Here is a 25859-nt window from a genome sequence, read left to right on the forward strand (position 1 = left end):
GATATGACGTTGATAAAATGGACGCCAACGGGTGAGAAAGAAAAGAAACCAAGAAAAGATACCCCGCTGGGAATCGAACCCACGACGTTGCGGCCGCGACGGCAAGCGCCCGACGCTCAACCGACTAAACCAACTTGCCAGAAGACGCGCAATCCACGAACGCGCCTTATATCTTTCACACATCCTCTTTCGCACGGTGCTCTGTTGGCGGTGTAGGTAGGCGAAGCGGAGCGGGGCGGTGCCGCCGTCTGTGAGATGTGAAAAGAACTAATGCGTCACGATCGACACTTACTAGCGCTTACTCCGAGATTGCACGGATATCGGAGGTCATGGTTAAAGCGTCTCGATACCAGAGAGGTAGACTGGCCGCGCTGTCGTCGCCGAGGCACCCTTGACGCAGTTACGTTGGTTACGTTCTTTGCCTTTGGCTTCGTGCTAGCGTGCGTCGGCTCGTCGGAGCAGTGGAGCTTCCACGTGGACCAACGGGATTTCTCCGCCGCCGACTGCTTCAATTGCGAGAGCACCGACAACAAAACTGCTGCAATATGCGTTGCAGAAAGGACGCGATTTCGACGGGCGAATGTCGTGCCTTGGTGGAGCGAGAGCAGCGCCTGCGAGACAGAGGCCAGCGGGACGCACGCGTTTGCGGCTCAGGCTACGAACCTCTACCTCCCGTGTCGCTGGAGCGCAGTGTGTGTTATGTATGCATGAGCACAGGCGTTGGCTACCCATTACTAGAAAGCGCACACCGTGCCGTTTCTCTCCTTAATTGACGACGCTTTGAAGAAGTGCATACAGGGTACCAGTGTTGATTATGAGCTTGTTGATATCATCCTTACGCGGGATTCACGATTCGCTGTGTCCAAATATATGTTCACACCGTCAGCTACCACGACGGTTTAATCATGATCATGAGCGTTAGTCGTCGCGATAGAGACATGCTGTCAAGATGGATGCATCCACGTCAAACGGTGCTATAGCTGCCAAACACAAATAGACATTGTACAAGCTCTCATATATCACTACACAATAAGCACTACTTCTGTGAACACACGTTTCACTTTCGTGTTACACCGATTCCTATGACGGAGGGATCAGCCATGTTTTTTTTTTTCAGCTTTACAATCATATCTAGTCATGTCATCATTTCAGCATCCTCAAAAACCCATGAGAAGTGGAGCTTGGGTTTATTACACAGACAAACCGCGAATTTGTTTGAAGACTCACGAATTACTGTTCCGGAGAATAACGTGACCAGCTTCTAAGTGCTAAGCGTTGTTGTTCGACGAGTGACGCATTGTTATGCCGAGAACGTAAGCGTTGGTTAAGTAACGATCATGGCGCAATAAACACACACACACACACACACACACACACACACACACACACACACACACACACACACACACACACACACACACACACACACACACACACACACACACACACACACACACACACACACACACACACACACACACACACACACACACACACACACACACACACACACACACACACACACAAGCAAACGGCCTAGATGCAGCAGATGCTGCGCATCAGAATAATCGCAACTTTGACGGAATAATACTGCTGCTTCTGGGGCCGGCTTCCATATGATACGAAAATCATGTCATCGAAATGCGCAAAATATCATCAACCGTCATGATAAAAAGAGGTTGAATTTCATGAAAAAAAATTACAAAGACTATGTCGGCTGTCCTGCGAGGGAAGCATATGATGCGAAAACTCGCTCGCTTGGCAAATGTCGACGTTCGTGCAATGAAAGCAATAAAAATCGAGGCAAATCTCATTGAGCAACAATCGCAAACACCGTTTCGACACACCGAGCGTTTTCCCGCTCGCACTTTACGCTTGGCACGACATCAGACCTAGACATTTCACGTTAGAAGTGTTAGTGGAGTTTATACACCACATCACGGGCACTGGCGAGACACCATTTTCGGGCATTTGCCCATCGATGGTCGCTTAATTTCGTTAGTTAAAACGATCAAACCGGAGTCCATTTAATGTGCCTGTTTACGAGCCTCGTCTGCAGGTCAGCGCAAGGCGGGAGAAAGGTGCCATGCGCGCACACAAAGACGCGCGCGTCTTAAAACCAAAACGACAACGAAAGTAGATAGGGAGAGCCGCATTTTTTTACACCGTCCAGGGGAACGAGAAAATGTAATCTGTCGCATCTTACAAGCGTCGACGGCCAGAATTCTCCCGTCGCTTGCACTTCCTTGTGCAGCACGTCTATGCTGTTCTGCTTGCTCTGCAACCGCGTATAGCTGACAACAAGACCACGAGTAGCGTAGGAAAAAAAAAAAACGGAGACAGAGAGTGAGAGAGAGAGAGAGAGTGAAGCCGTCAACAGCACGATCTCTCCGGCACGAGTTTGCGACGTCTCGCGCAACGGCGCGTTTACTTTTTAGGCGACTCCTGAGTCCTTTTCCGCACCGGGAGCGTGCGAAGCCGGCCTTGACTTGCGCCCCGCAGGGGCTAGCCTCCCTCGGTAACACCATGAGCTCGCAATGCTGACTGAGCGCGCGGCTTGTGACAACAGCGCGTGCAGGAATCGCACGTACGTTGTGGTAGTCGAGGTGATGGCTACCGGGGGAGAGGCCAACGCCGAGTCCAAACGCCGTGTCTCCCAACGACTCGGCCAATCAGGGCCCGTTCCCCTTTCCGCACATTGTTGCGCCCCCTGTGTATATATTTTTCTCACGTTTCCTCCGCCTTCTTCCGCAAGTGTTTACGTTATTCCGTCGGTGTGACAGACGTGCGTCCAGTGGGTATATAAAGACATTCGCACGGCCATGCTCCGTCAGTATAGCTCTCTCATCAAGTCTGGGAAGTGCGGTAAGCTATCCCTCGCTGATCACTCAACATGAAGGCCGTCTTCGTCTCCGCCATTCTCGTGGTCACTCTCGTGGCTTCGACTTCTGCCCACCACAAGGAGCTTTGCCGTAAGTAAGGCAGCGACTCCCATCTTGCGCGGATCAGTGCTGATCCTAAACCTGCATATAATATCTGCCCAACAGCGCCATTTGTATAATTCCATTTGCTCCCTTAGTCGAAAGACAGGCTTTTACTTACGAAATATATGCGTATTGCACAAGTACGATGCAGCGGCTGGCTCGCAATCCTCCCTCTGTTAACTTGAGTGCCATGAAAAGTGAGTACAGGGGTGCTATGCCGGATGGCCCGAGTTTGGTGAAACTCGGAATCTTTCCGAGCTCTGGCGACACTCCCTTTTGAAAGAGCTAACAGTACGAAAGGTGAAATCCACCCATCAGCACGCGCAGCGTTCCATTGGTTACGTTGGAACGCGGCGTCACGTCAAGGGCGGTCGACAAAGTTGGTTGTGTCACCAAACCAGAGGTATCTTCTTTCATTTGTTTGTCGTTCCATTGAGTGCAGAAGTGCAGCCATGCAAGAAAAGTGTCAGAAACTTTCACTAACGATATTTTTTAGAGCTACGGGCTGTTTAAATTTCTTTCCAAGCGTTTGATGCCTGCACTAAGTATCCTTTAGAATAATCAGCAAAGCGGCCTCTGAGATTAGCTCCGGCCGAGCGCCTTACAACACCGCGGCCAGAGCTAATCAACGAGACCACGTGTGTAATCATCATGGACGGCCTGTACATTCTAGCGCGTTGCTCGGCCGGCGCGCGCCCTTTTCGTCCTCTTATTAATCGTCTGCTCGCTCCCCGAGCACATGCGCCCCACTGATTAGCTAATTGGCTGGTCGGTATACATAGCTTGCTAATTATGCCAGGACATCCTATTACTAAGCTAATTAAGGCAAGCCATGCTAAGACCGAGGTAATTAAGCAACACCTTACTAAGATCATCATAATCAAGCCCTGTAAAGCTAAGACCGATCTAATTAAGACAATGCTAATTATCACGACGCTAATTAGTGGTGCACAAATTAAAAGGACTTTAATTAGGAGCCTACTCACCAAGGCCACGCTAATTTGTATAGTTATAATTAGGATTATGCTAATTAGATCCACGCTAATTAGAACATTGCTAATTATACTTGACTAATTAATGTCCGGTTAGTTCATCTATTACGAATTAAGGCAGAACTATTCAATATCATTTTAATTAAGACCTAGGTAATTAACACCATCAACATTGAGGCCGATCTGGCGTGGTCTTCACTCCGAAGCAGACCGATCAGACAAGCCATTAAAAAGCTGGAAGAAGCTAGATGAACACAAGCTCCTCCGATGGCTCCAGCCTTGCAAAAGTAGTGCAAGCTGACCAAATTATTTTATATGCAAAGAAGCTAGCTGCTGCTTAGCGTCCACCGCATGCAACGCTTGACAGGCACACCGGCACTATGACAGTCACGAGTTGAACTGGGACCTTTTCAGAGTCAACGAGTTTGTACCCGAGTTCGCGCGTCAGTCAGTTTGATTGACAGACGCCCGCGGCGAAGATCGGGTCCGCCTGCCGCGTTTGCTCTTGCCGAGGAGCAGTGCTCACGCCGCAACGCGAGCGAGCGGCACGATTGATCCATGTGCTTAATCGCAGACTATGTGCACACGCACGAAGAACTAAAGGTTATATCGTCACATGGCTACGATGTCTCGCGTGCAGTCTCACTGCGCTCACGATGTACCACTCACAGCCGTGAAGCAAGCGTCCCTGGTGGCGTTTACTATTTACTATTTACTTACTTACTTATCTTACTATTACTAATCTTACTATTTACTATTTCTTACTATTACTATTAAATCTTACTATTTACTTACTTGTGGAGACGTTGTTTCCACCGATTCATTACTGCAGGAAAATCTTCGGACGTGTAATGTATGTAGCAGTAACCTGTCCATTTATTATCTGTAATGTTCGAGAGAAGCAAAACAAGCTGCACGAGAGTGCTGTATGTGCGCCCTTGTTGCCTTCGAGAGTGGAAATTCCATGCTGCCAGTGGAACGAAAGAACTTGCCTGAAAGAGGACAAACGCCCACGAACACGCCTGTGGGAGGCGCGATGTTCAGTGGGCAAAAAGATAGCGCGACAATCGCGCTGACGTCGCTGCACTGTTGAAGTGTTGACTGAGTGGCGGTGCTGACGCGTTCGCACGCGGTGTTCCTTTGAAAACCGCCGCAAATGCCGTACATGCGTTTGTGACGCCTGTCTCGTTCTTGTAGCCATTTTTTATCAACGCTGCTGTCGCGTGCTCCGCACTGTCTTCCTGTCATGACCGCCGTAGTGCGAGCTCGGAGCAAACTCGTGTTCCCGAGAAGCTCGGGCCATCCTGCATAGTACCCCAGTTGTCAGCAACTTACCATATATTTCAGAAGAACTTTGTTCACGCTGGGTAGCGGTCAGTAGATGTGCCGTGTCCGCCAACACGAAAACCGTCACAACGCTAAATTTATCAACCCGCTTCTCTGAGCGCACTACTGTAGTAATTGCGCTCAACTTTTGCCATTGTAATCTACGCAGTACCTGTATCAACCCTATAATAAGGTTTTATAGGCTGCAGAACACAAACAAAAAAAGTTCTTTCATTCTCTCTATTTTTAGAAAACGCCTGCAAGTGCCCTATATATACTCACGCATATTGCATTAAAAAGAAAAGATAGAAGCCCCCCAAAAAGACATGTTCTTATCAATGAATGAGGATAAGAAAGTAAACATGCGATGACTTATTTCAGTACCTAACATCCGAAGGCAACGCATTTCACGCCGCACTGAGCGTCTCTGCCATTTGTACACGCAGAGGTGGTCTTACCTACCATGTGGCAGCGATGCCAGCGGTACGTGTCACGTCGTACGTCCCTGCTTCTTAGCGCGCGTGGCACTTGCGAGTCAGATCATTTGTGGCCAACAAAATCGAAACAGTATGGGCAGTAGAATGCGTTGTTTAATGTGGAGACATCTCCGAACCAACCAGCGCACGGGACAAACAGCGCCGAAAGAGAGCTAAATGCATGTCATCGTCACTGCATTTTAACACTGCACGCTGATTATTTTGAAGAAGACCGGTTGGCCGCCTCCTAGCAGGACCGTTGAGGAGTTGCGAGCAATACCTCATATTTGCACAACGTTGGAAGTGTGTGCACGAAAATAATTACCTACATAGTTCAATGTATCCCCATTACGCGTAAGGGTATGTCGGGCTATGATATACTCAAGTTCGCTGATTGAATGCGTGCAATATGCAGTGAAATAATGCCTGGCATCGAGTGCTCTAAGTTCAGCGCGCCTGATAGCGCATCTGTTAGCGAAACTGACGGCTGAGTCAGGGCCCAATCTGCAAAAATGAAACGATGGCGCGCAAGCTCCTGCATCTTGTGTGCAACATCGCCGGCAGAAAGGGAAATGATGTTTGGTTTTTTGTGGATTAATTGCATCAACGCAAAACAATAACGTTCGCTTCGTATAAAAACACCATTCGCCTCGAGGCATGTTACTGCCTGTCAACAAACGTTATTTTTTGTTTATTCCTGTTCTTTTCTTGTTGTTGCAGTGAAGAGTGACGACGCATTGGTGACGGAACTGGAATGCATTAAGCAGCATATTAGTCCAGCGGTAAGGTCACTCTTCATTCATTTATTTACGCAAATTACTTTCTGCATCCAACGAAAAAAAAAAAGATCTGGGGTTTTGAACATCTGAAATTTCCCGTGTTTTCCTCTCACTACAAAAATGGGGAAAGGGCTCACAGACTAGAAGAGCTGCAGAAATGTAGTGTGAACACACTTGAGGCCCAACGCAAGTATAACACAACTAAAGTGGCGAGTTGCGCGTGTTGGCACATCTTTTTTAATAACTGCAGTAAAAAAAAAAAGAAGAAGAAACAGACAAGCACGAAACAAGACAACTCGATCAGCACTCGTCCTTGTCGTCCTGTTTTGTCCTTGTCCATCTTTTTTTTTTTTCGCTGAAGTTATTGGAAAAGTACGAATAACATACACGGCAGTGCAACAAAAGCGCCGTGGACAATTAAAGAAATAACATATAATACCTTCATACAAGGTTGTATTTAAATGAATTGCAAGTGAAGAAATAAGCAATGATATCCTGCATTAAACACTTTCATTCTTTGAAAGCGCGATCATAAACCCATATTTTGCGGATAAAAGTTGCAAAAAAAATTGAATCTTCCATAGGTTCCTTAGATCAATGTATACAAACACAAAGGCAATATACAGAAAATTTAAAAAATAATATTGCGTAAGATATAAGCGTGCATATATCATTTTCATTTGTGTGGTGTCTATTTTAGATTGTAGGCGCCAGATATTGCCAAGTCGAGTACCATAGATGACTGTGTGTGCATATATATATATATATATATATATATATATATATATATATATATATATATATATATGTCGTGCTTCGATATTACATCGGCACGACGCACTTGTAAGCAAGTCCATGCATCGAACTAACACCGCTAGTTTCGGGTTAGAAGTAAATCGCACACTCGGCATCGCAAGCGGTACTCATTAGCAAATGTTACTGTTGACACTCCTTGTCACAATAAAAGAGGTTAGCTTTGGGCTCCTTACCCCGCCACGGTGGTCTAGTGGTTATGGCGCTCGACTGCTGACCCGAAGGTCGCGGGATCGAATCCCGGCCGCGGTGGCTACATTTTCGATGGAGGCGAAAATGTCTGAGGCCCGTGTACTTAGATTTAGGTGCACGTTAAAGAACCCCAGGTGGTCAAAATTACCGGAGCCCTCCACTACGGCGTCTCTCATGATCATATCGTGGTTTTGGGAAGTTAAACCCCAGATATTATTATTAGTATTATTATTTGCGCTCGTTCTGCACTAATTTAATTATCATATTGTAGAAATGAAAAACAGCAGACAGCTATAGGGGCAACCTAGCTTCACCAGTAATCGACACATTAGTGATTCTCCTTGGAAGCGTGTACGTTTAGCGCTTTGCTTCAGTACGAGCAGTGTTTTATAAAATTCGGCTCTACGTGAGCGCGAGCAACCGGTTGTCAGCAGCGCCACTGTCTACACAGCAGGAGAAAAGTGTCACGAGTGTGCTATATAGATGTCCTCGTATCCTTACTAAAACATAGTTTGATCAATATCGATAGCGTTTACCTTATACGCAAGGGCTCCAACATGCCAGACAAGTATTACCTAAATAGGATACATTAAATCTTGATAAAAGTTCGTTAAGAGTTGATAAACCACCACATTCACATTTTAAGGGTCCACGCAGTAATAGAGCGGATTAGCTTCGGTGGTGTCTGGTACTAACTTTATAATTTTCTAAAAATTAACTACTGGTCGCCGTACTGACCACATAATTTAATTTCGTCAGCACAGCTACGAGGAGTTCCGGGAGGTTAACTTTTCACTTGTGCTCTAGTCGAAAAACTTTTGACGGTAAGTAAAATTGTCTGCGTAGCTTTGGATCGCATCGGTGTTACTAAGTCACTACCAGATGAACGAAAGGAGGGAAATTCTTCGAGGGACTCGTTTCTTTGTTACCTCGTGCAAAGATCACGTCCTACGAGACGCTCCCTGCCCAAAACGTATTCCACACTCGCCACCTTGGCTACGAGTGGCGCTGGCTAACACTCCCAGAATTAAAAGGCACACAAATACCCAACAAAGTGGACGAGGGAGCGCTCTCCATCGTAGCTCAGTTGGTAGAGCACCGGATTTGGACATCGTGGGTTGGGATCTCACCGACGTAAAGGGTGCTTATTTGTCTGCTTTAATTTTTTTAAATGTAGGTAATTATCATTACACTACAGTTAAACGCTACATGCACTGTATTCGATGCTTTTCTTGGCTTAATTTTCTGGTTTGATTAGTTCAGTCGCTATCAGAGTCACGCCTGACTTGCATTCGTTCATCTAAACCTGCACTATTTTTACAGACCAACGCAGCCTTCGACACTTCGGTGCAGCAACTGAACTGCCTCAACCGTGCTTGTGCCTACCGAAAAATGTGTGCTACTGGCGACGTGGTACGTGTTTCTTTCAGTTCATCTTTTCTCAGTGAATCTTCTTTTTACATTGACGCTGCATCCTCAATTTTTATATAATTTTGGGTATTATTCCATTAGCTGTGATGACACAACTGTGTCCTGGCATTGTCGGTTTTCTTGAAATCTTGCGGTAAGGGAAGGGTAAAACCACGTTGATCTACCTTGATATCGTTCTGTTTGATATGGAGCTGTGGCATCATATCTGGGGCGAGCATGTTAAGTAATCGCCCCGTTAATACTGAGAACGGTTGCACACGCTCTGCCAAATGATGTTCACATGAGTCTCGGAAGGATACGATTAAACCATGAAAAACTGCTCCAAATGAAATGTGCAATTGTCTTACATATTCTTATCTTGCATTCTCCAGCTGTGGCAAAACAGTAATCGATGACAAAATCACTTCGCTCTGGACCATTCTTTTTCTGTATTATGTGTTGCGAAATACCTTCCTTATTTCATTTACCCGGGAACTTCGCATTCTTTTGAATTTTCGTGCCACTGAAGTAACGCCCATATTCGCAAAATTCTCTCGTAAGGCTTTTCTCTTTTTCCATCATTGGCTCATTTTCGTACTCTCGCCCGTCAATATATCCACCGGCGTCGAAACAAGATACCATCAACACTGTAACAGTCTATCACAGAAGACACCTACTAAAGAAAATCTTTGCCAGTTGGGCCACCAGATGTTTGGCAGACGTAGTACACGTGAAATAAAACCAACCCGGAGTAGTGCCAGGATTTTCATGAAGCGTTAACGAGAAGTGCCTCAAACGACTCAATTTCTATTCTCTTTCTTTCGTTTTCCCCTTCGATACAGGAACAAGCGATGTCTGCTTACTTCACCGTAAGTACATGACTTTTGCTTTTGTGCGTACCACATATGGTGGGAACTTCGTCAGCGTATCCCACCATTCACCTCTATTCTTTCTACACCTGACGAGCATCGATGATTCCGGGACAGCCGTGTCCACTGTAACGAAGTCATTTACCAGAACTTATGCTTTACATGCTTACGTCAATTTACGGTGCGATATTCGGGTTTGATTATGGAATAATCATAAAGAGGAAACGAAGAGAAAAAACATGTTTTAGATGCATTACGAGACTATCCTGACTAGAACGCAAAAAAGCCAATTCAAATTCCGAAGAGGCCTGCTAAGCCAGAAAAAATAAAAAACGCGAAACGAAGGACGGGCGGCGAATCAGCCTTCAAGCAGCCCCATCGGCTCATCTTGCCGTGATATCTTGCCGCGATATAATTTTACAGGGTCTGCGAGGGCACAGATGAATGCTGATTGGTGAATCTGGCGTGTACTGTATCCTAGCGAGCCAAAAACTGAACTTCAAGATCTGTTATTAAGCGACGCAGGCCCGATTACAAGAAGATATTTTTGAAATCCATGACGTCACATTGACGTAGGGGCATTCGAGTCTGCAAGAAACTGAACTTTGACATTCATTATATTTTTTTTTTACTAATCGACCTATTACGACGAAATTCACGAGCACGACACAATTATATCAAAGAAAATGTTGTCAGTATGAATTGGTTTAGTGCTTCACTTCGGTGTACCTTTGAAAAATGTCAAGTAATGACAATGTAATGTGAAGGGAAACCATGCGGTACAACCTGCATTAGAGAACACGAGAAGTAGAAACAAAAGCTCAGGAAAGTAGCACAACGGGCGACGTGAAATCATTTCGTTTCTCCGCATCATTCTATGTATAAAGACGGGACACAAGCGATGTAACTGAAGAAATTATTAGTTATGCAAAGTGAACAATGAGTGAGCGAATTAATGTTTGAGTAAACAAGAAAGAAAAGTCATGGTAAGGCAGGTAGCTTTGTAGTCCACTGATTATTTTAAAGCACCCGCCAATCCTCTCGCGATGGTTAAAATAGTTGCACAAATGATGAACCGCAATATATTTAGGTATGTAGGGCTGAGACTGGCTGTTTTTTTACATCGGTTTTACAAAGGATATGTAAAACTTTGCACTTGCCAAGTATTCAAAACAGGCGTGCGAAACACGGCATTGTGAAGCTATGGAAGCCTGTATTGTTAGATGGAGAACAATCCCTATCAACCCGTTCTGTCTCCGAGTCTGTCTGTGATGTCACTGCCAGTGGTTGTGGCGGCCGACCATAATTATATTCGGCTCGTGTTCGAGTTATCGATTGCAATATTCCTTACTCACACCCGTTCACTAAGGGGCGCAGATATACAGGAGTTAGAATCATTTCGTCAATGTACAAAAATATTGCCGAATACCCTCCGAAACCTCAGTATATCAGTATTCCATGCAAAGCTCTGGACCGTAATATCGCCGCTTAGGTCGAATGCAAACCCTCAACCTTGCTGAACGTCACGGGTACGTAGCCACGTCGGGTACAATGTGAATACGTTAGTCCATGTCGGGCGGTGCCAATATGATCAATGGCTGCATCTACGTTCACTTTTTTACAGTAATGAAAAAAAGTAATCTCAACATTATGTCTTTCCAGAGCGAGCAGATCAACGAGATCCACGACGCAGCCACTGCTTGCGACCCCGACGTCCACCATGGTGACGGCCATTAAGGGCTGTACAACCCTTTAAAACAAAATTTCTGTAACCTGTATTTTTTCGACCCCCGGAATACGACATGGAATAGAGCTGGCCATCAGCTGGCGATTTACGCAGAAAAGACAAAATAAACATTTTGATGTGTTTGTCACTGAAGTATCTTTACTTTCTTTCGCGCGAGGCATGCATACTAATATCTGGGGTTTAACGACCCAAAACCACGATGTGATTCTGAGGGACGCCGTAGTGGAGGGCTCCGGAAATTCCGACCACCTGGGGTTCCTTTAATGTGCACCTAAATCTAAGTACACGGGCCTCAAACATTTTCGCCTCCATCGGAAATGCAGCCGCCGCGGCCGGGATTCGATCCCGTGACCTTCGGGTCAGCAGTTGAGCGCTATAACCACTAGACCACCGTGGCGGGGCGCGCGAAGCATGCATCTCTTGGCTGATTCGTTTACCTAAACGTGGATTCGGATTCGCCTAAACTACTGACTACCCTGGACGCTGCAAGCTGTAGTCATATTTTGATGACCGGCGCTAAGAGAAACGTTGAAGGCGGTAGACTAAACATTTACGGCTGCCAGAAGGCCTCAGCAGCCGAGCAGGAACTGACTCTGCACTGCAGCCGATAAGATATACTGACGCGCAAGGAAGCAAAACTGCTGCACGCGATTAGCACCACTCAGCAGAGTCTAGGGCGTATACACGTGGGTTTGCGGATGTTTACAGTTGGTTATAAGCATTCGCGCCCGGCTGCCTCTCGATAAGCCAAAGAGGCCCACGTGCTGAGTTTTTGTCGCACAGCGCACACCTAAGGCACGGTACACGGACGTTCCTGCATTATATTCCCCAAGGAATACAGCCGCTGCGGCCCGGATGGAATCCCGTGAGCTCATGCTCAGTAACGTAACGCCATAGCCACCAGGTCACCAAGGCAATCTATGCACCAATTTGTTACGTAGCCTTTAGATGTGAGCTCCGAATACAGAGCAACTGCGCCATCACGCCTGTGCGCTGGATTTGGCGTTGCTTCCTCAGTTTTTTTTTTTTTGGACAACACAGTATTCTTGAAAACCACCTTAACAGATAACATCAATGGGCGCCTCGAGCTCGATTACTACACGCGGCAGGCACTATATACGCACAAAATATCTGAATACGTAATCGACTAATGAACTGAAATTCAAAAAATTGACATGTTCATTCATTACTTTACGATGCATGCTATTATATCTGAGGTTGGCTAGGATTTTAAGATATGCGTCTCCAAATCATCAAGCTTGTGTCAAAAGTGCACTGTTGTCCGTCATACATTTTTGAACAAAACTTTCGAGCATAGGCGGACAAAACAGAGCCGAACGTCCCTGTATTAGGGGCGAAGCACCTTAGGGTTTCGTGGTGTCGGCGTGCATTGTGCATCGCCGTCTGCTGTCGCGGCGTGCATCGTCGTCTGCTCTTAGGACGGTCCATTTGCTTGAGTGCAAGAGAGGGCGACACCGCCTCAGCACTCGCCGTGTGACGAGAGAGAGCGAACAGCGCGCGTTGACTATGGAAACGGTCATAGGCGTGCGCAGGGGGGGGGGGGGGAAGGGGGCGAGAAGGGGGGGGGCGCAAAGTCAGCCCTATACATTGTAGGGGGGGGCGAGAAGAGGGGCGCAAAGGCAGCCGCATACATTGACATAATAGGGAGGGGGGCGCTGCGACGAACCTTCGCCCCCCCTGAAGGGGAACCCTGCGCACGCTTATGGAAACGGTCTTTGTGCGATGAACGCTGAACTACCAGTTCGCAAGGTAGGAGAACGCGCTCGCGCCCGCGAGAGACAACGCCGACGCAGGCAGCGTCTGCTGGCGAGTTTCTTGCATAGGTCGGCAAAAAATATGCTCACTCAGACTCACTCATGGAATATATTTTGCCCTTAGGGCTCACTCGGGCTCAGACTCACTAAAATTTTCCTCCACCGAAGTCACTCGGACACAGACTCACTAAACTTTTTCTCAGCCGGACTCACTCGGACTCAAACTCACTTAAATATTACTTACTCGTACTCACGGCTCGATCTGAGTCTGAGTGAGTCTGAGTGAGTCGACTCATGAGTGAGTTTGCCGACCTATGCTTTCTTGATTGAAAAAAACTCACTGCTTGGGCTGCACAACCGTTCACCAGCCACCCCGTATATATATATATATATATATATATATAGGCACTGGATCTTGACCTGCAATGTGGTGCCGGTGGGAGATTTCTCTTGTGCGTAGTTTAACAACAAAGATTCGCAGAGTGCACGTTAACTAAAAGCGGATTGCGGGTCTCTGTGTCTAATCTTTGTTCTGTCTCTCATTGCCCATTAGCAGTGATTTTGCTGTGGGAAACACCAGCGCACACTGCATGCTTCGCCCCTCGACAGTTTTCACGTTAGTGGAGCTGAAACACCCTTCCCCACATGCTTCGCCCCTATTTCGCTCGAAGGACGTTTGACAGCGCTGCAGTACGGTAGCGCATGAGCGTAGTCCCGTGGTTTCATTTCACATTTCGCGGGCTTTCTTTGAAAGTAGGGGTGTGCGAAAAGTGAAATTTAATCCCGAATCGAATTCGAATCGAATAGTACCGCATAGTGGCCAAAAATATCGAATATCGAATCGAATATTGAACAGTATATTTACACGAAATGTGTACCGCCAGTTACGGCAAGACAAAGGAAAAATCAGGTGCGCTACGGCGTGCTGACAGCTTCATTGCGCACTTGTTCGGGAGTGGTTTTTGTTTCAGCTTTCAAGGGCCCCTCGACAGTTTTCACGTTAGTGGAGCTGAAACACCCTTCCCCACATGCTTCGCCCCTATTTCGCTCGAAGGACGTTTGACAGCGCTGCAGTACGGTAGCGCATGAGCGTAGTCCCGTGGTTTCATTTCACATTTCGCGGGCTTTCTTTGAAAGTAGGGGTGTGCGAAAAGTGAAATTTAATCCCGAATCGAATTCGAATCGAATATACCGCATAGTGGCCAAAAATATCGAATATCGAATCGAATATTGAACAGTATATTTACACGAAATGTGTACCGCCAGTTACGGCAAGACAAAGGAAAAATCAGGTGCGCTACGGCGTGCTGACAGCTTCATTGCGCACTTGTTCGGGAGTGGTTTTTGTTTCAGCTTTCAAGGGCGCGCAGGCGCCCATAAAAGCTGGCGCCATTCCAGTCAGCAGCGCCACTCCTAACTTCCTAACAGAGGGATTTACGGTAGCTAGTCTTTCTTTTCCCCTATGGTCGCGTAACATGGCTAATCTGACAACTGTAATGTTTTGCTTCATCGCCATGGGTGCTCCGGGCCCAAAAGTCTTTGGGCGCCCGTTCGCAGCAGCGTTTTAACTGTGTGCCGGAACGATGGGAGTTTCTGAACTAGTGGTGCGGCGCGGCAGTGGCGACTGCCCAGCGTGAACAAATTTTTACATGCAAAGCCAATCACCTAGGGTTTCGCACAGGGGCGTAGCCAGAAATTTTTTTCGGGGGGGGGGGGGGGGTTCAACCATACGTTATGTATGTTCGTGCGTGCGTTTGTATGTGTGCGTGTATATATGCGCAAGTAAAATTGAAAAATTTCGGGGGGGGGGGGGGTTGAACCCCCAACCTCTCCCCCCCCCGTCGCTACGCCCCTGGTTTCGCAGGCCAAAGTCAGGCCGTTTTACGGCGCTTGCGGCATATGCCACCGAACTAAGCAAGAAGTCCTTGCCTTCATTTCGGGAGCAAAGTTGTGAAGGACTTGACAGTTTTCTCATGTGTTTTTCTACGTGCGGAAATCACATAATCTCCTTTAAGATCCACATGCGCTCGCTTTTGAACCAGGATGCCACTGAAAGTTGAACGAACGGCGATGTTAGCGTTAGTTTTAGCCACCCTACCCTAACCAAGTTGCGCCATTAGCCTTTGTCGCGTTTTAGATATTCGTCCTGTCGAATTATTCGAAACTTCGAATACTAGCTATTCGAAAGCCGAATCAAATTATTCGATTGGGAACTATTCGATTCGAATTCGAAACTCGAATATTCGCACACCCCTATTTGAAAGCCATAAAATATTCACCACGCAACATGTACGTCGCCAAAAAAATAATTGGATCGGTCGTTCTTAAATGCGCTCTAGACGTGACGAAGCGCACTTGGTTCTGAAGGGAGTATTAAAAATTTGGCATAATTGGCCTTATTAATTCACCAATTAAGCGCGATTTAAAAAATACCATAACGAGCGCCACATGACGGTAAACCATATGCCGTTGGTTTCATTCAGTCGCGCAGAACCATTTTTTAAAAATATTTGGTTCGACTTACGTGAAACACCCCGTATACTTATTCACATTAATACGAAACCGCCTTGCTATTTGACCTGGATATATCCGTTTTCCTTTTTTGGGTCACCGGCAATCGTTTTTTTTTTTTTTACTGTTACAAATCAGCAGGTAAGTAGAGCTAGAAGTGGCAATGGTTGTGAATAGCAGTGGCATCCTGCGACGCTTTGTGCCACTAAAATACGTCTGAGACGTTTCTGGGCGGCACAAGCTCTCTAGGAGAGGACATGATAAAAGATTGCACGTTAGTGAAGACGTTGCTAACGAACGCTTTACGCCAGCAGATCAGTACAACATGAGATATCATTGCAGTTTTATGTCCTCAATGAATCGTGAGCGCTGACTTTGTAGTTATCGTCTTTACACGATGCGTCAGCAAAATTATCGCTACCAGCGTTTGCTGCTCCACACCTGTCAGGTGATGCGGTACTATGATAATAGTAATACGCTCTCTGACAAGGTAAGACTGCACATCGGTGTTTGCGCCATCGTGCGGAGGCTTGCTAATTACGTTCTTGCAAGTAAAAGATGACAATGCGCTACTTGGTCGCCAAGTAGATCAGCGACACCCATCAATTACAAAAGTGTCAAGCAAACACTACTGACAGCGGAGCGCATAAAGAGCTGTTACGTTAAGCAACCAAACAAATCCCAATACGTTGTTTCGGAATGAAACTAGTATGCTTTGAGTAAGAAAGACAGAACTTTCGGGATACAAACAGATATTAGAGCCGTAGACCGTAAACAAAGTTGGTCGCAGTTAAAAATTTTCAAACAAACACTTTTGTACATAGGTCTTTGCTACTGCATTGTATAGCTCTATAATAGCAAAATTTATCTATTATATATATAATAGCAAATTTTAGGTATCTTAAGATACAATATGGAAGTATCGTAACGGATACAATTATTCCGGAAGTATCTTGTATCTGTATGTCAAATACTTTTTGTCCGAGTATCTTGTATTGTATCGCGATACAATTTCGAAGTATCTTTGCCCAGCCCTGCTCTGGGAATGTGAGGCAAGTACTCAAGGCATTCATCCCGATGTTCTCTCGGTGAGGTGGGCCGACGCCTGCACAGCTCAGAGCTCGCCTACCAAATCAAGGCCGTCCAGCAGGGCCGCGAAGCGGCGACCAGGCAAGGCCTGAACGTCCCGACATTGGTTCCCTGAGCCCGGGTAAAAAAAACTGCAGGATGCTCGCTAAAGGTTTTTGCTAGCGTAATGTAGTTCGAGAAAATCTAAGAAAATATAGTTCAAGAGTAGATACAGGAAAACGGTAGAACCACAAAGTGCATCCGGAACAATTACCAAAGACCGTGCTTTTGCTAATTCACTTCAACAGTCCGCTGCCAACTATGACACGTTCATTTATTGATCGGCTCACCTACCTTCACTTCTACCCATTCGGTCACATACATGAAAGCGCCGCTTTCTTTGAACTTCCTCCAGTGTTGACTGACAGTGGCTTTTGGGTGCTGCTTTCTTGACGCATACATAGGTCATAGTTAGACAACATTTATATCACTTGCCCGATGGTATCGTGGAACCTCGGTACCCCAAGCACTGCAGCCCGATGATTTAGCTATTAGGCCACAGTTGCTTGCTGTTTCACACCATGGTATAAATAGTAATATAAAGCTTACATGCATAAAGCATGTATACATAACTGCCAAAGCAACCTTTCAGGACAAATTATGAAGCGAGTCCTCTAAGAGGGTGGCAGACCGATAAACACGTTGAACAGCGGATATCAGCGTGGTAAGAGCACGTGTCTCTCAGGTGACAAATGATTCGAATGAAATAGGACTGCGAAAATACCGTGCGTTCTTCAATTCAATCTCACATGCACGTTTATAGTGAACTGTGCAGCCCCATTATAGTCGCCTGTCACAAAACCACATAAGCGCGCATAGATGTCATTACGTAGCTCTGTCTACATCGTTTAATCGAGGCATGACCCGCTTGTACGAGTCCGGAAAATGCTTTTCTCCATACTCCAAGACATACTTCCATAAAGTGCGTGCGGAAACACCACCTGCTAAATTCTGGTTAAGTATAGGAAACCAGACTTTACCCTGCTTTATTAGCTGCAAGGACGCCATCTTATTTTGGCATGTTCTCCAAGGAGCTGTAAAACTACTTAATGTATGCCCTCATTAAACCACGATCGCACGTATTCTCTTATCGTGCCAACGCCAACTAGATCTCGAGATATCGCTGAATGTGTTGCATCGCGCAGCACGGGTGCATGCGAGGAGCGCGTGCGCCAGTTTCCTCTAGGCTTAAGGAGCTGGAACGAAATGGGCAAACATTAGCCATCCTTACCGCTGTCGTCGCCATCCTCCTCGTGACATTGATTGTAAAGAGCGCCGCGTGTTTCAGAACACGCTGTGTAAAAGAGAAAGAGGGGCGACAGCCAGGGCTACGATGAGAATAGTAGTTCCGGGACGCGTTCGTCGCAGAAATGTGCTGCGCGTGACTTCTCGTACGCACCTTGGCGCTGTTGCGCGTTTTTGTAAGCTTGAGCACTTGATGTTGTGTGATTCAACAACTCTTAATACCAAATTCAGGCCACGGCTGCCATTTCGTTGGGCGTGAAATGCGAGAGCATGCATACATACTCATATCTACAGATACACGCTAAATGTTCCCAGGTGGTCAAAATAATTGAGAAGAGACCCACTATGCGGCGGGCCTCATAATCATATCGTAGTATTTGCAAGTAAAAACCGAGAATTAATTTCACCTGAATAAAACTTTCTCCTCATCTACAAGGTTTACTGTGGTGGCTGGAAAGCCTGTTGATTATTCAAAACTGTAGCTCGGAGCTTGTCAGATATGCCGTTTTGCCTTGCTGAGATGAAAAATTCTTGAAAACGGTGTGTCGTTAGAGCCAACGTTTCGGCAAGCGGACTTGTATTCTTCGAGACTGCAACTTGAGGACAAAAGCAGCTTGTTGAATAGTTGGCTCTAGCGACACCCTATGTTCGAGAATATTTCGTCTCTTCTAGCTTCCATCATTCCTTCAATTTCTGTCGTATTTTGTCTTGCTGCCAGTCATATAGGTGCGTCGCGTACAGCGATTCCCACAGTATAAGTAAGATCTGTAAAATTTTTAAAATGATATATCTGCAATATATGCCGGCATCATGTGCGAAATAAAAAAAAATAAAAACCCGTAAACGCTCCTTTCCTGTACTCTTTACTTCAGTGTAATGCGAGGACATAATTTACGATGCATAGCTGAGCAGAATTCAACACAGGATAATATTGTTCTCTTATTGGTGGCAAACTTGTGTTTATGTAGTCGATTCTCAGGTTCATTAATAGTCTCTGTAACCAAGAAACAACCCTCAGCGTGAAATGTATGCCTAAGAAAAAAGTATGAAAATCTTGTATACTGAAAACTGTCGCAGATACACGCACCCGCTTTATATAGACAGCTGTGACGCTGTGTGATTATATATATAATTACTCGCTATACTTGTATTGCAACCGAAAATACAGCAAAATGCATTACTATGTATACCTGTTTGGAAACATGCCTTAGCTTAACATACCACAAACAAAACCTGAGGTTGCTGAATTAAAAAATAATGCTAATGCTTTGGAGATGTTTTTACCTGTTTGCAGGTAAAGCTGATTTACCCCAATGTTCTGAATGTCCGATTTCAAATTTTATTTAATTTCCGCCTTGCCAGATATTGAAATTAAAACAGTTTTCTGCGATCCTCAAAGCTAGGGGGTTTGAAAAGTATAATATTAAAGCCCCAGAGAGTCTCAGTTAACGGCATAAAGAATAACATAACGAGGAATTTCTCCAATTAATGAAGTAGAGCCGTTCTGTCCTAATCTATACAGCCCAAAGAGCCATAAAACCCAGTTCATGCGTGCTTGTAAAAATAAAGGTAGTTGCTTGTACATCTAGCGATAAGATAACAAGGGGTTGGCACGGCATGTCCAAGGAAAAATTTGCAGGCTAAAACTCATAGGGTCCCTTTCGCATTCGCCTAAGATGACTCGAAGGCGAAAACCACCGTTTTATTCTCAGTCGATGTATTGATCCGCCCCCAAAATCCATGTTGCAGTGATTATCGTTTTGAAAAAGCTCGTCACGCTTTGTTTTCAATGCCTCGTGGCTTGTAGAGTACGAAGAACTAGCATTCATGCCGTGACATCTAGTTCGCCATATATGGCGAGATTGTCATGCATGCATGCGTCTACAATCTGGTATATTCCATGGTAATGAAACATATATTCTGCTACATATATAGGATGCGTGACCTGCTATTTATGTTCGGCACTCCTGTCATGGCATAACATACCAATTTAGGTATATATTCAGTTAACAAAATGGCCGTGAGTGCACCATGAGCGTGGCGTCTAAATCATACCTACATGACATGCATGTGCACGTAAGTCATGATGCACATGACATGCGTGTCATGATTTTCATGTTAATTCGTGCTATTTATGTTCGTCACACAGTTACGTCGCGAGATACGTACCTATTTTGGTGTATATCAGGCTAGCGAAACGGCCGCCAACGCACCATGAGCGTGGCACGTAAGTCATGCTGTCCATGACATGCGTGTCATGATTTGCACGTTAGGACCTGTCACTTATGTTCGTCATACACTTCTGTCACGCCATACCAATTTTGGTATATAGTAAACTAACGAAACGGCCGCAAGAGCACCAAAACAGTGGCATGTAAATCATGTCGTTCATGACATGGATGTCATGATTTTCATGTTATGACCTGTCAGTTATGTTCGTCATAAAGTCATGTTTCGCCATACCAATTTTGGTGTAAATCCTCTTAACGAAACGGCCAGGAGAGCACAAAGTCGTAGGCGGCTATATAGATAGACAGATAGATACGCTTAAAGTCGCAGAAGTTCGCTAAGAAATGCTTCGCATTTAATAATGTCCGAAATCAACGCATGATTATTACTTTTATTGGCGTCTCTCTGAAGGGGCTCTGCAACACAAATAAAGCATATTGTTTTCACCGCTTCTTATGGCACTGTGGAATGCGGGGATATACGTTTCGAAAGCAGTAACGCCGATAACGAAATAGTCAAAATTTAATTAGAATAACACGTTTCGAGCTAGTTGGTTGTTCATACCGAGATTGTTAGAACACAAATACAATGTGACCGTGCGAATTTCAGGACACCTGGGCATCCATTGCCGAGATTGTGAATGCGCGCCCCAATTCAACAACACGAAAGTATTACGCAGGTCCAGCGATAAAGTAACCCGAGAAATCATGGAGGCCCAAAATATCGTGAAATTACAGGACAACTGCGTAAGCGCCCCATCAATAGCCCTGTTAGAAAAAGAGCTAGCCTTCCTATCGGGAGCTAGATAAACACGGTCCCACTGGCTAACTGCTTTGAGTGTCCTATCAAGCCTTGCTTCTTTTGCTGTGCCTCTCTTCGTATTGGTTTTTTGTTGATACGTGCTATTTATTTTCGTGGCGTATGAGCAATAAACTTCAGTTGTTAGTCAGCGCCTGTGTCTGTGCCTTTTCTTGTGTCTGTTCGTACTCGTCTGTACGCGCTGTTTTCGCCTCGGTAAAATTTAATTAAACGGAGAAACGACCTTCTCCGAGTGCAGCGATACACGGCGGTGATTTTTGGTAGTCGAGGTGACGTTTGGCCATGTGACAATGACACCAGTGGATGTGCGTTCTGATTGGCTTGACAAGTCAAGTCACACGTTATATTCGTGTAGTCCCAGCTATGCCACACTATTGCGTGCTATAAAACATAAAAACAATCTTTATGCTTACCAGATACAGCAGGATTTCTGTTTTTAAATATCATTTTGAAAACAATTTGCGCACGGCAGCAGGTGCAATGCGCAGCGGACACCATGAGACGAGATTTGTACGAGGCATGTTCAAAATATAACTAGCGTTCCTTTTTTTCCCCCAGATAAACCAAGGAATGAAGGAGGTTTCCTTCGGTGGAGTTATGCAGTGGGGGGGGGGGGGGGCACTTTCATGCGCTTTGGCGAGCGTACTTCCGCCCGCATAAATTGTCAGTTTCTGGCAGATGACCCTTGAGTGAGAACGTGGAGTGAGCGCCTGTCGGATTCCGGTACATTGAAAAATGACGGAACAATATGAGCAGCGATATTACATCAGATTTTGCCAAAAGCTTGGCTTTACCCAAGCGGAAACCATTGGCAAGATTCAGCAGGATTTCAGTGACTATACCATGGGCAGGTCTCGGATAAATGAGCGGCACAACCACCTTAAAGATGGGTGAACAACAGTAGACAGCGAACCGCGTTCAGGCAGGCCTTCAACAAGCCGAGGCGAAAAGCGTGCGAACTTGAGCTTGTTGGTACACATTCATAGTAAAAAACAGCGCGAAAACACAAGGACGAGACAGATGAAGCGCAGCGCTAGTCCCGTTTCATCTGTCTCGTCCTTGTGTTTTCGCGCTGTTTTTTACTATGAAGCCGAGATGAGAATGTCATTGAGCGGGCGCGGAGTTTAACTCATAATGTTCCGTCTCCTCACAGTCCGAGAACTTGCGAACGAGATAGTGATATCATTGGATCAGTACATTCAATTTCTTTTGTGATGCGGTGCGCCGCAAGTGACCAGATCTGTGGGCCGCTAACACTTCGCAGCTACATCATTACTAACGCACCCGCGCATTCTGCACATGTGATTCAGGCTTTCGGCATCAAACACAGCATTCAGGCTCGCTACTCCTCTGACATGGCTTAGTGTCACTTTTGGCTGTTTCCCAAGCAGAACATTTCGTTGAAAGGAGACCGATCCGAGTTAAGAGGATACATCATATGGGATGGGACGGGCCGGCTGACCACACTATCAAAAAATGCGTTACAGAAATGTTTCCAACTATGACGGGAACGCTAGGAGAGACCTGTGCATTACCGAGGAGACTAAATTGAAGGGAATTAGGGTTTTGTGCCTTCTAATCAAGAAATGCATTGATGCTGACCACAGGTTCGATACTTTTTGTGCACACCTCTGACCTCATTAGGAGACGTGCAGTGATTGGATACAACTATGGTGTCGTCACTGGCAGAGTGAAATGCAAAAGAAAATGTCTTTTTCTCGTCTTCTACTCGGGTTTTGATTTTTTAAGAATAAGAACCTCAGTTTACGCGCAACACTTTTTATAATTCGTTTTGCGTTCCTCTCAGTATTCAATACTACACACACTCTCCAGTGCCACAGCAGGCCGTCTAAAAAACGTTGCACGGCATCTTTATGGGTTAGCTTTCGACATGCAGCTAGTATTTCGAGAACGTACACTTTTTTTTTATTTAGAACATTACAAAGTCCACTCAATATTACGGTTGTTCAGGCGAATCACTTAGCCATGCGGACATTTTATTCTTGACAAGTTGGAAGAGGTTATCGGTTAGTGAAACTAGTTAAAATAATTAATTTCTTTTTCTGCCAACATTGCAGCACACGTTTGTAGAGAAGTTTATGGTAATCACCATAAAATTATAGTTACATATTGGTCTCCCTTTCAGAATGAACGTGCATGTCCAAGCCGTCATCTTTAATTAACTTTTTTCGTTTCAGCGGGTATTCAAGATACCATAGAACGGCTTGTCGATGAGCTCCGCTGTTGAGTGGTAGGGTCTGGTGATGTGATGCCGCTTTGCGCTTGCTTTTTCTTTAAAATGAAGCCTATTGCACTTTCGCAAAGCTCCCGTCCGATTACATAGACAACAAGGGTAGTGTTTAGAGTATAAAAAAAATATAAAGACGGGATGGGGTAGGCATATTTATACGACTGTATATAATGAACATCAGCGCAGACAAATAGCGAACATTCAAGCGAAATAGAGACGGTTACGCCGGAAAGGTGACACATATGAAAAGCGAACGAAGTTATTTCAGAGCTACGAAATTAAGATAACTTCCTCATGTGCATAGGCATAATCGCATAATCTCCGGCGCAGAAGGTCGACATGGTGGTGGTGTTTTCCTTCCTGTTATCCTTGTTGCTCTTTGCGTGGAACGGTTGGTATATATATAGGCGTGCGCAGGGGAGGCGGGAGGGGGCAGGGGGCAGGCGTTCCTTTTTGTCACCTAAGAGTGGGGGGGGGGGGGGGCGCAAAGTCTTCCCCATACATTGCCTAAGTAGGAAGGGGGGGGGGGCGCTGCGATGAATCATCGCCCGCTTTCGCCCTCCCTGAAGGGGAACCCTGCGCATGCCTATGGGTATATACATGTACAGTTGTGCTACGTCAGGCGCGATACACAAACAAACGCGTGAACATTAGCTATACGTAGGTAAATTTTGGACGTGCAGCTGCAGTTATTTTATTCCACTACACTTATTACGCTGCACGCATTGTTAATCTATTTTACAGCTTCGACTTCCCATGGTGCAAAAAGGAAAAACAAAAACGGAACGAAAGAAACAATTATACCAAGCTGGTTTCTCAGTGCTTTAAGTTATTATAAATATTGATGCAAAATAAGAAATCGCCCGAATAACTAAAGCCATAGGGTCATAGGGCTGGTCCATGCAAAATAATTTAGTCTGTTCTAGACCATTTGGCTATCATTTCTAACCACCTATAATCTATACGCGGCTGCGAGCGGACCTATGATTTCTACAGTTATTAAGGCGAAATGCCTCAGATGCCTCACCAAACGCGAAAATTGACGGTCGGCGTCGGCGGCGACGGGGACGAGTGATGCCCCCCCCCCCCCAAAAAAAAAATTACGTGATGACGTCACCATATGATGCCCCATCGTGATATATATATATATATAAATATATATATATATATATATATATATATATATATATATATATATATATATATATATATATATATATATATATATATATATATATATATATATATATATATATATATATATATATATCAGACTAATTAGCAACTGTTGACTGGTACATGCCGAAGAAGGGGCCAGATGTCGACCTCTCAGTATACGAGGCTGAGCACCAGGATTCTAATTTAGCAGCGCGCATTTGCATTTAAAGCTTACTACATTCACAAATTGTTGGAATGAATATGTCAATACCCCAATCCCTTTAGTATTGGCTGATGGCCGAGCATTAGGGATAGCTATGACTGTTGGTAAACGTGCCGGGGAAAACGGTTCATCCGTGTGCCTGTTTTCCTATTAAAATTGCTACACAATTTTTTTAAAGAATATATGACAACTTCATCAACAGGTTCTCCGAGTAAAGGTTCATTGTTGGCTGCAGGAACAACAACCAAAGCAAGCAGCATACCTGCGTACATGCAACAAAAAACGCTTTTTGATATTCCAACAAGCACAACGACAATGGATGTTTTTTTTTTGTTCCATACTTTAAGCATTACGCTGGTATTTAATGCATGACGAAGTTATACGGGCGCCTATAGTCAAGTGACGTTGCTGTGTACGACAACTGATGCTGTTACAATCACGCAATTCACGTTTACCGTAACTTTATGCTGTAGACAGCTGCGCCCTTGAAAAAAAAAAACAATAGCGTTGCATGTTTGCACGTTGCATGTACTTTGCTGAGCAATCTTCATCTCCTAAGCCACTCTGAATACGTACTGTAAAAATAAAGAAAAAGTTTTACATTCACGTGTCACCTGCTTTTCGGACTAAGAATATGATTTCACATTTCTACTTATCTAACTCGGACACGGTAAATATGACGAAGTATAACTGCAGTAAAGGGAAACATGGTTAAAGGAGCCATGACACCCAATTTGCGGTCATCATATGTGTTGTGTGGATTAATCTTTGTGCATTCCGAGCAAGCTGGCGATTTTTTGGCGCATTCGGTCGAGCACTCAATGTATTAATAATATTTTTGTAACACGGGAGCGGCTTAAGGGTCGGACAACACTGGCGCACTCGCGAACCGTGACGTAACAAGCTACTTGCTTGCGAGCGTCTACATTCCG

The 25859-nt window shown here is 45.3% G+C and overlaps 2 protein-coding genes across 2 annotated transcripts in view; both read left to right on the forward strand.

Annotated features, from left to right (window-relative positions):
* Positions 1-2733: 2733 nt before the first annotated feature.
* Positions 2734-11715, forward strand: LOC119398146 (antimicrobial peptide microplusin). Its single transcript, XM_037665332.2, has 5 exons — positions 2734-2972; positions 6499-6560; positions 8886-8975; positions 9815-9841; positions 11504-11715. The coding sequence occupies exons 1-5, from the start codon at positions 2894-2896 to the stop codon at positions 11576-11578; spliced, it is 333 nt and encodes a 110-aa protein (XP_037521260.1). The 5' UTR covers positions 2734-2893; the 3' UTR covers positions 11579-11715.
* LOC119398162 (antimicrobial peptide microplusin) overlaps positions 4567-25859 on the forward strand; it is a 104974-nt gene continuing 83681 nt past the window's right edge. The window contains exon 1 of the mRNA XM_049416470.1: positions 4567-4579. The gene's annotated coding sequence lies outside the window, so the exon portion shown is untranslated. The remainder of the gene's footprint in view (positions 4580-25859) is intronic.

Source organism: Rhipicephalus sanguineus, chromosome 1, assembly GCF_013339695.2.
Source record: "Rhipicephalus sanguineus isolate Rsan-2018 chromosome 1, BIME_Rsan_1.4, whole genome shotgun sequence".
Classification (NCBI taxonomy): domain Eukaryota; kingdom Metazoa; phylum Arthropoda; class Arachnida; order Ixodida; family Ixodidae; genus Rhipicephalus; species Rhipicephalus sanguineus.

Coding starts and splice junctions, on each gene's coding strand:
- LOC119398146 (XM_037665332.2), top strand. CDS start 2,894: ATGAAGGCCGTCTTCGTCTCCGCCATTCTCGTGGTCACTCTCGTGGCT. Junction 6,561..8,885: donor AGCAGCATATTAGTCCAGCG/GTAAGGTCACTC, acceptor CTATTTTTACAG/ACCAACGCAGCCTTCGACAC. Junction 9,842..11,503: donor CGATGTCTGCTTACTTCACC/GTAAGTACATGA, acceptor ATGTCTTTCCAG/AGCGAGCAGATCAACGAGAT.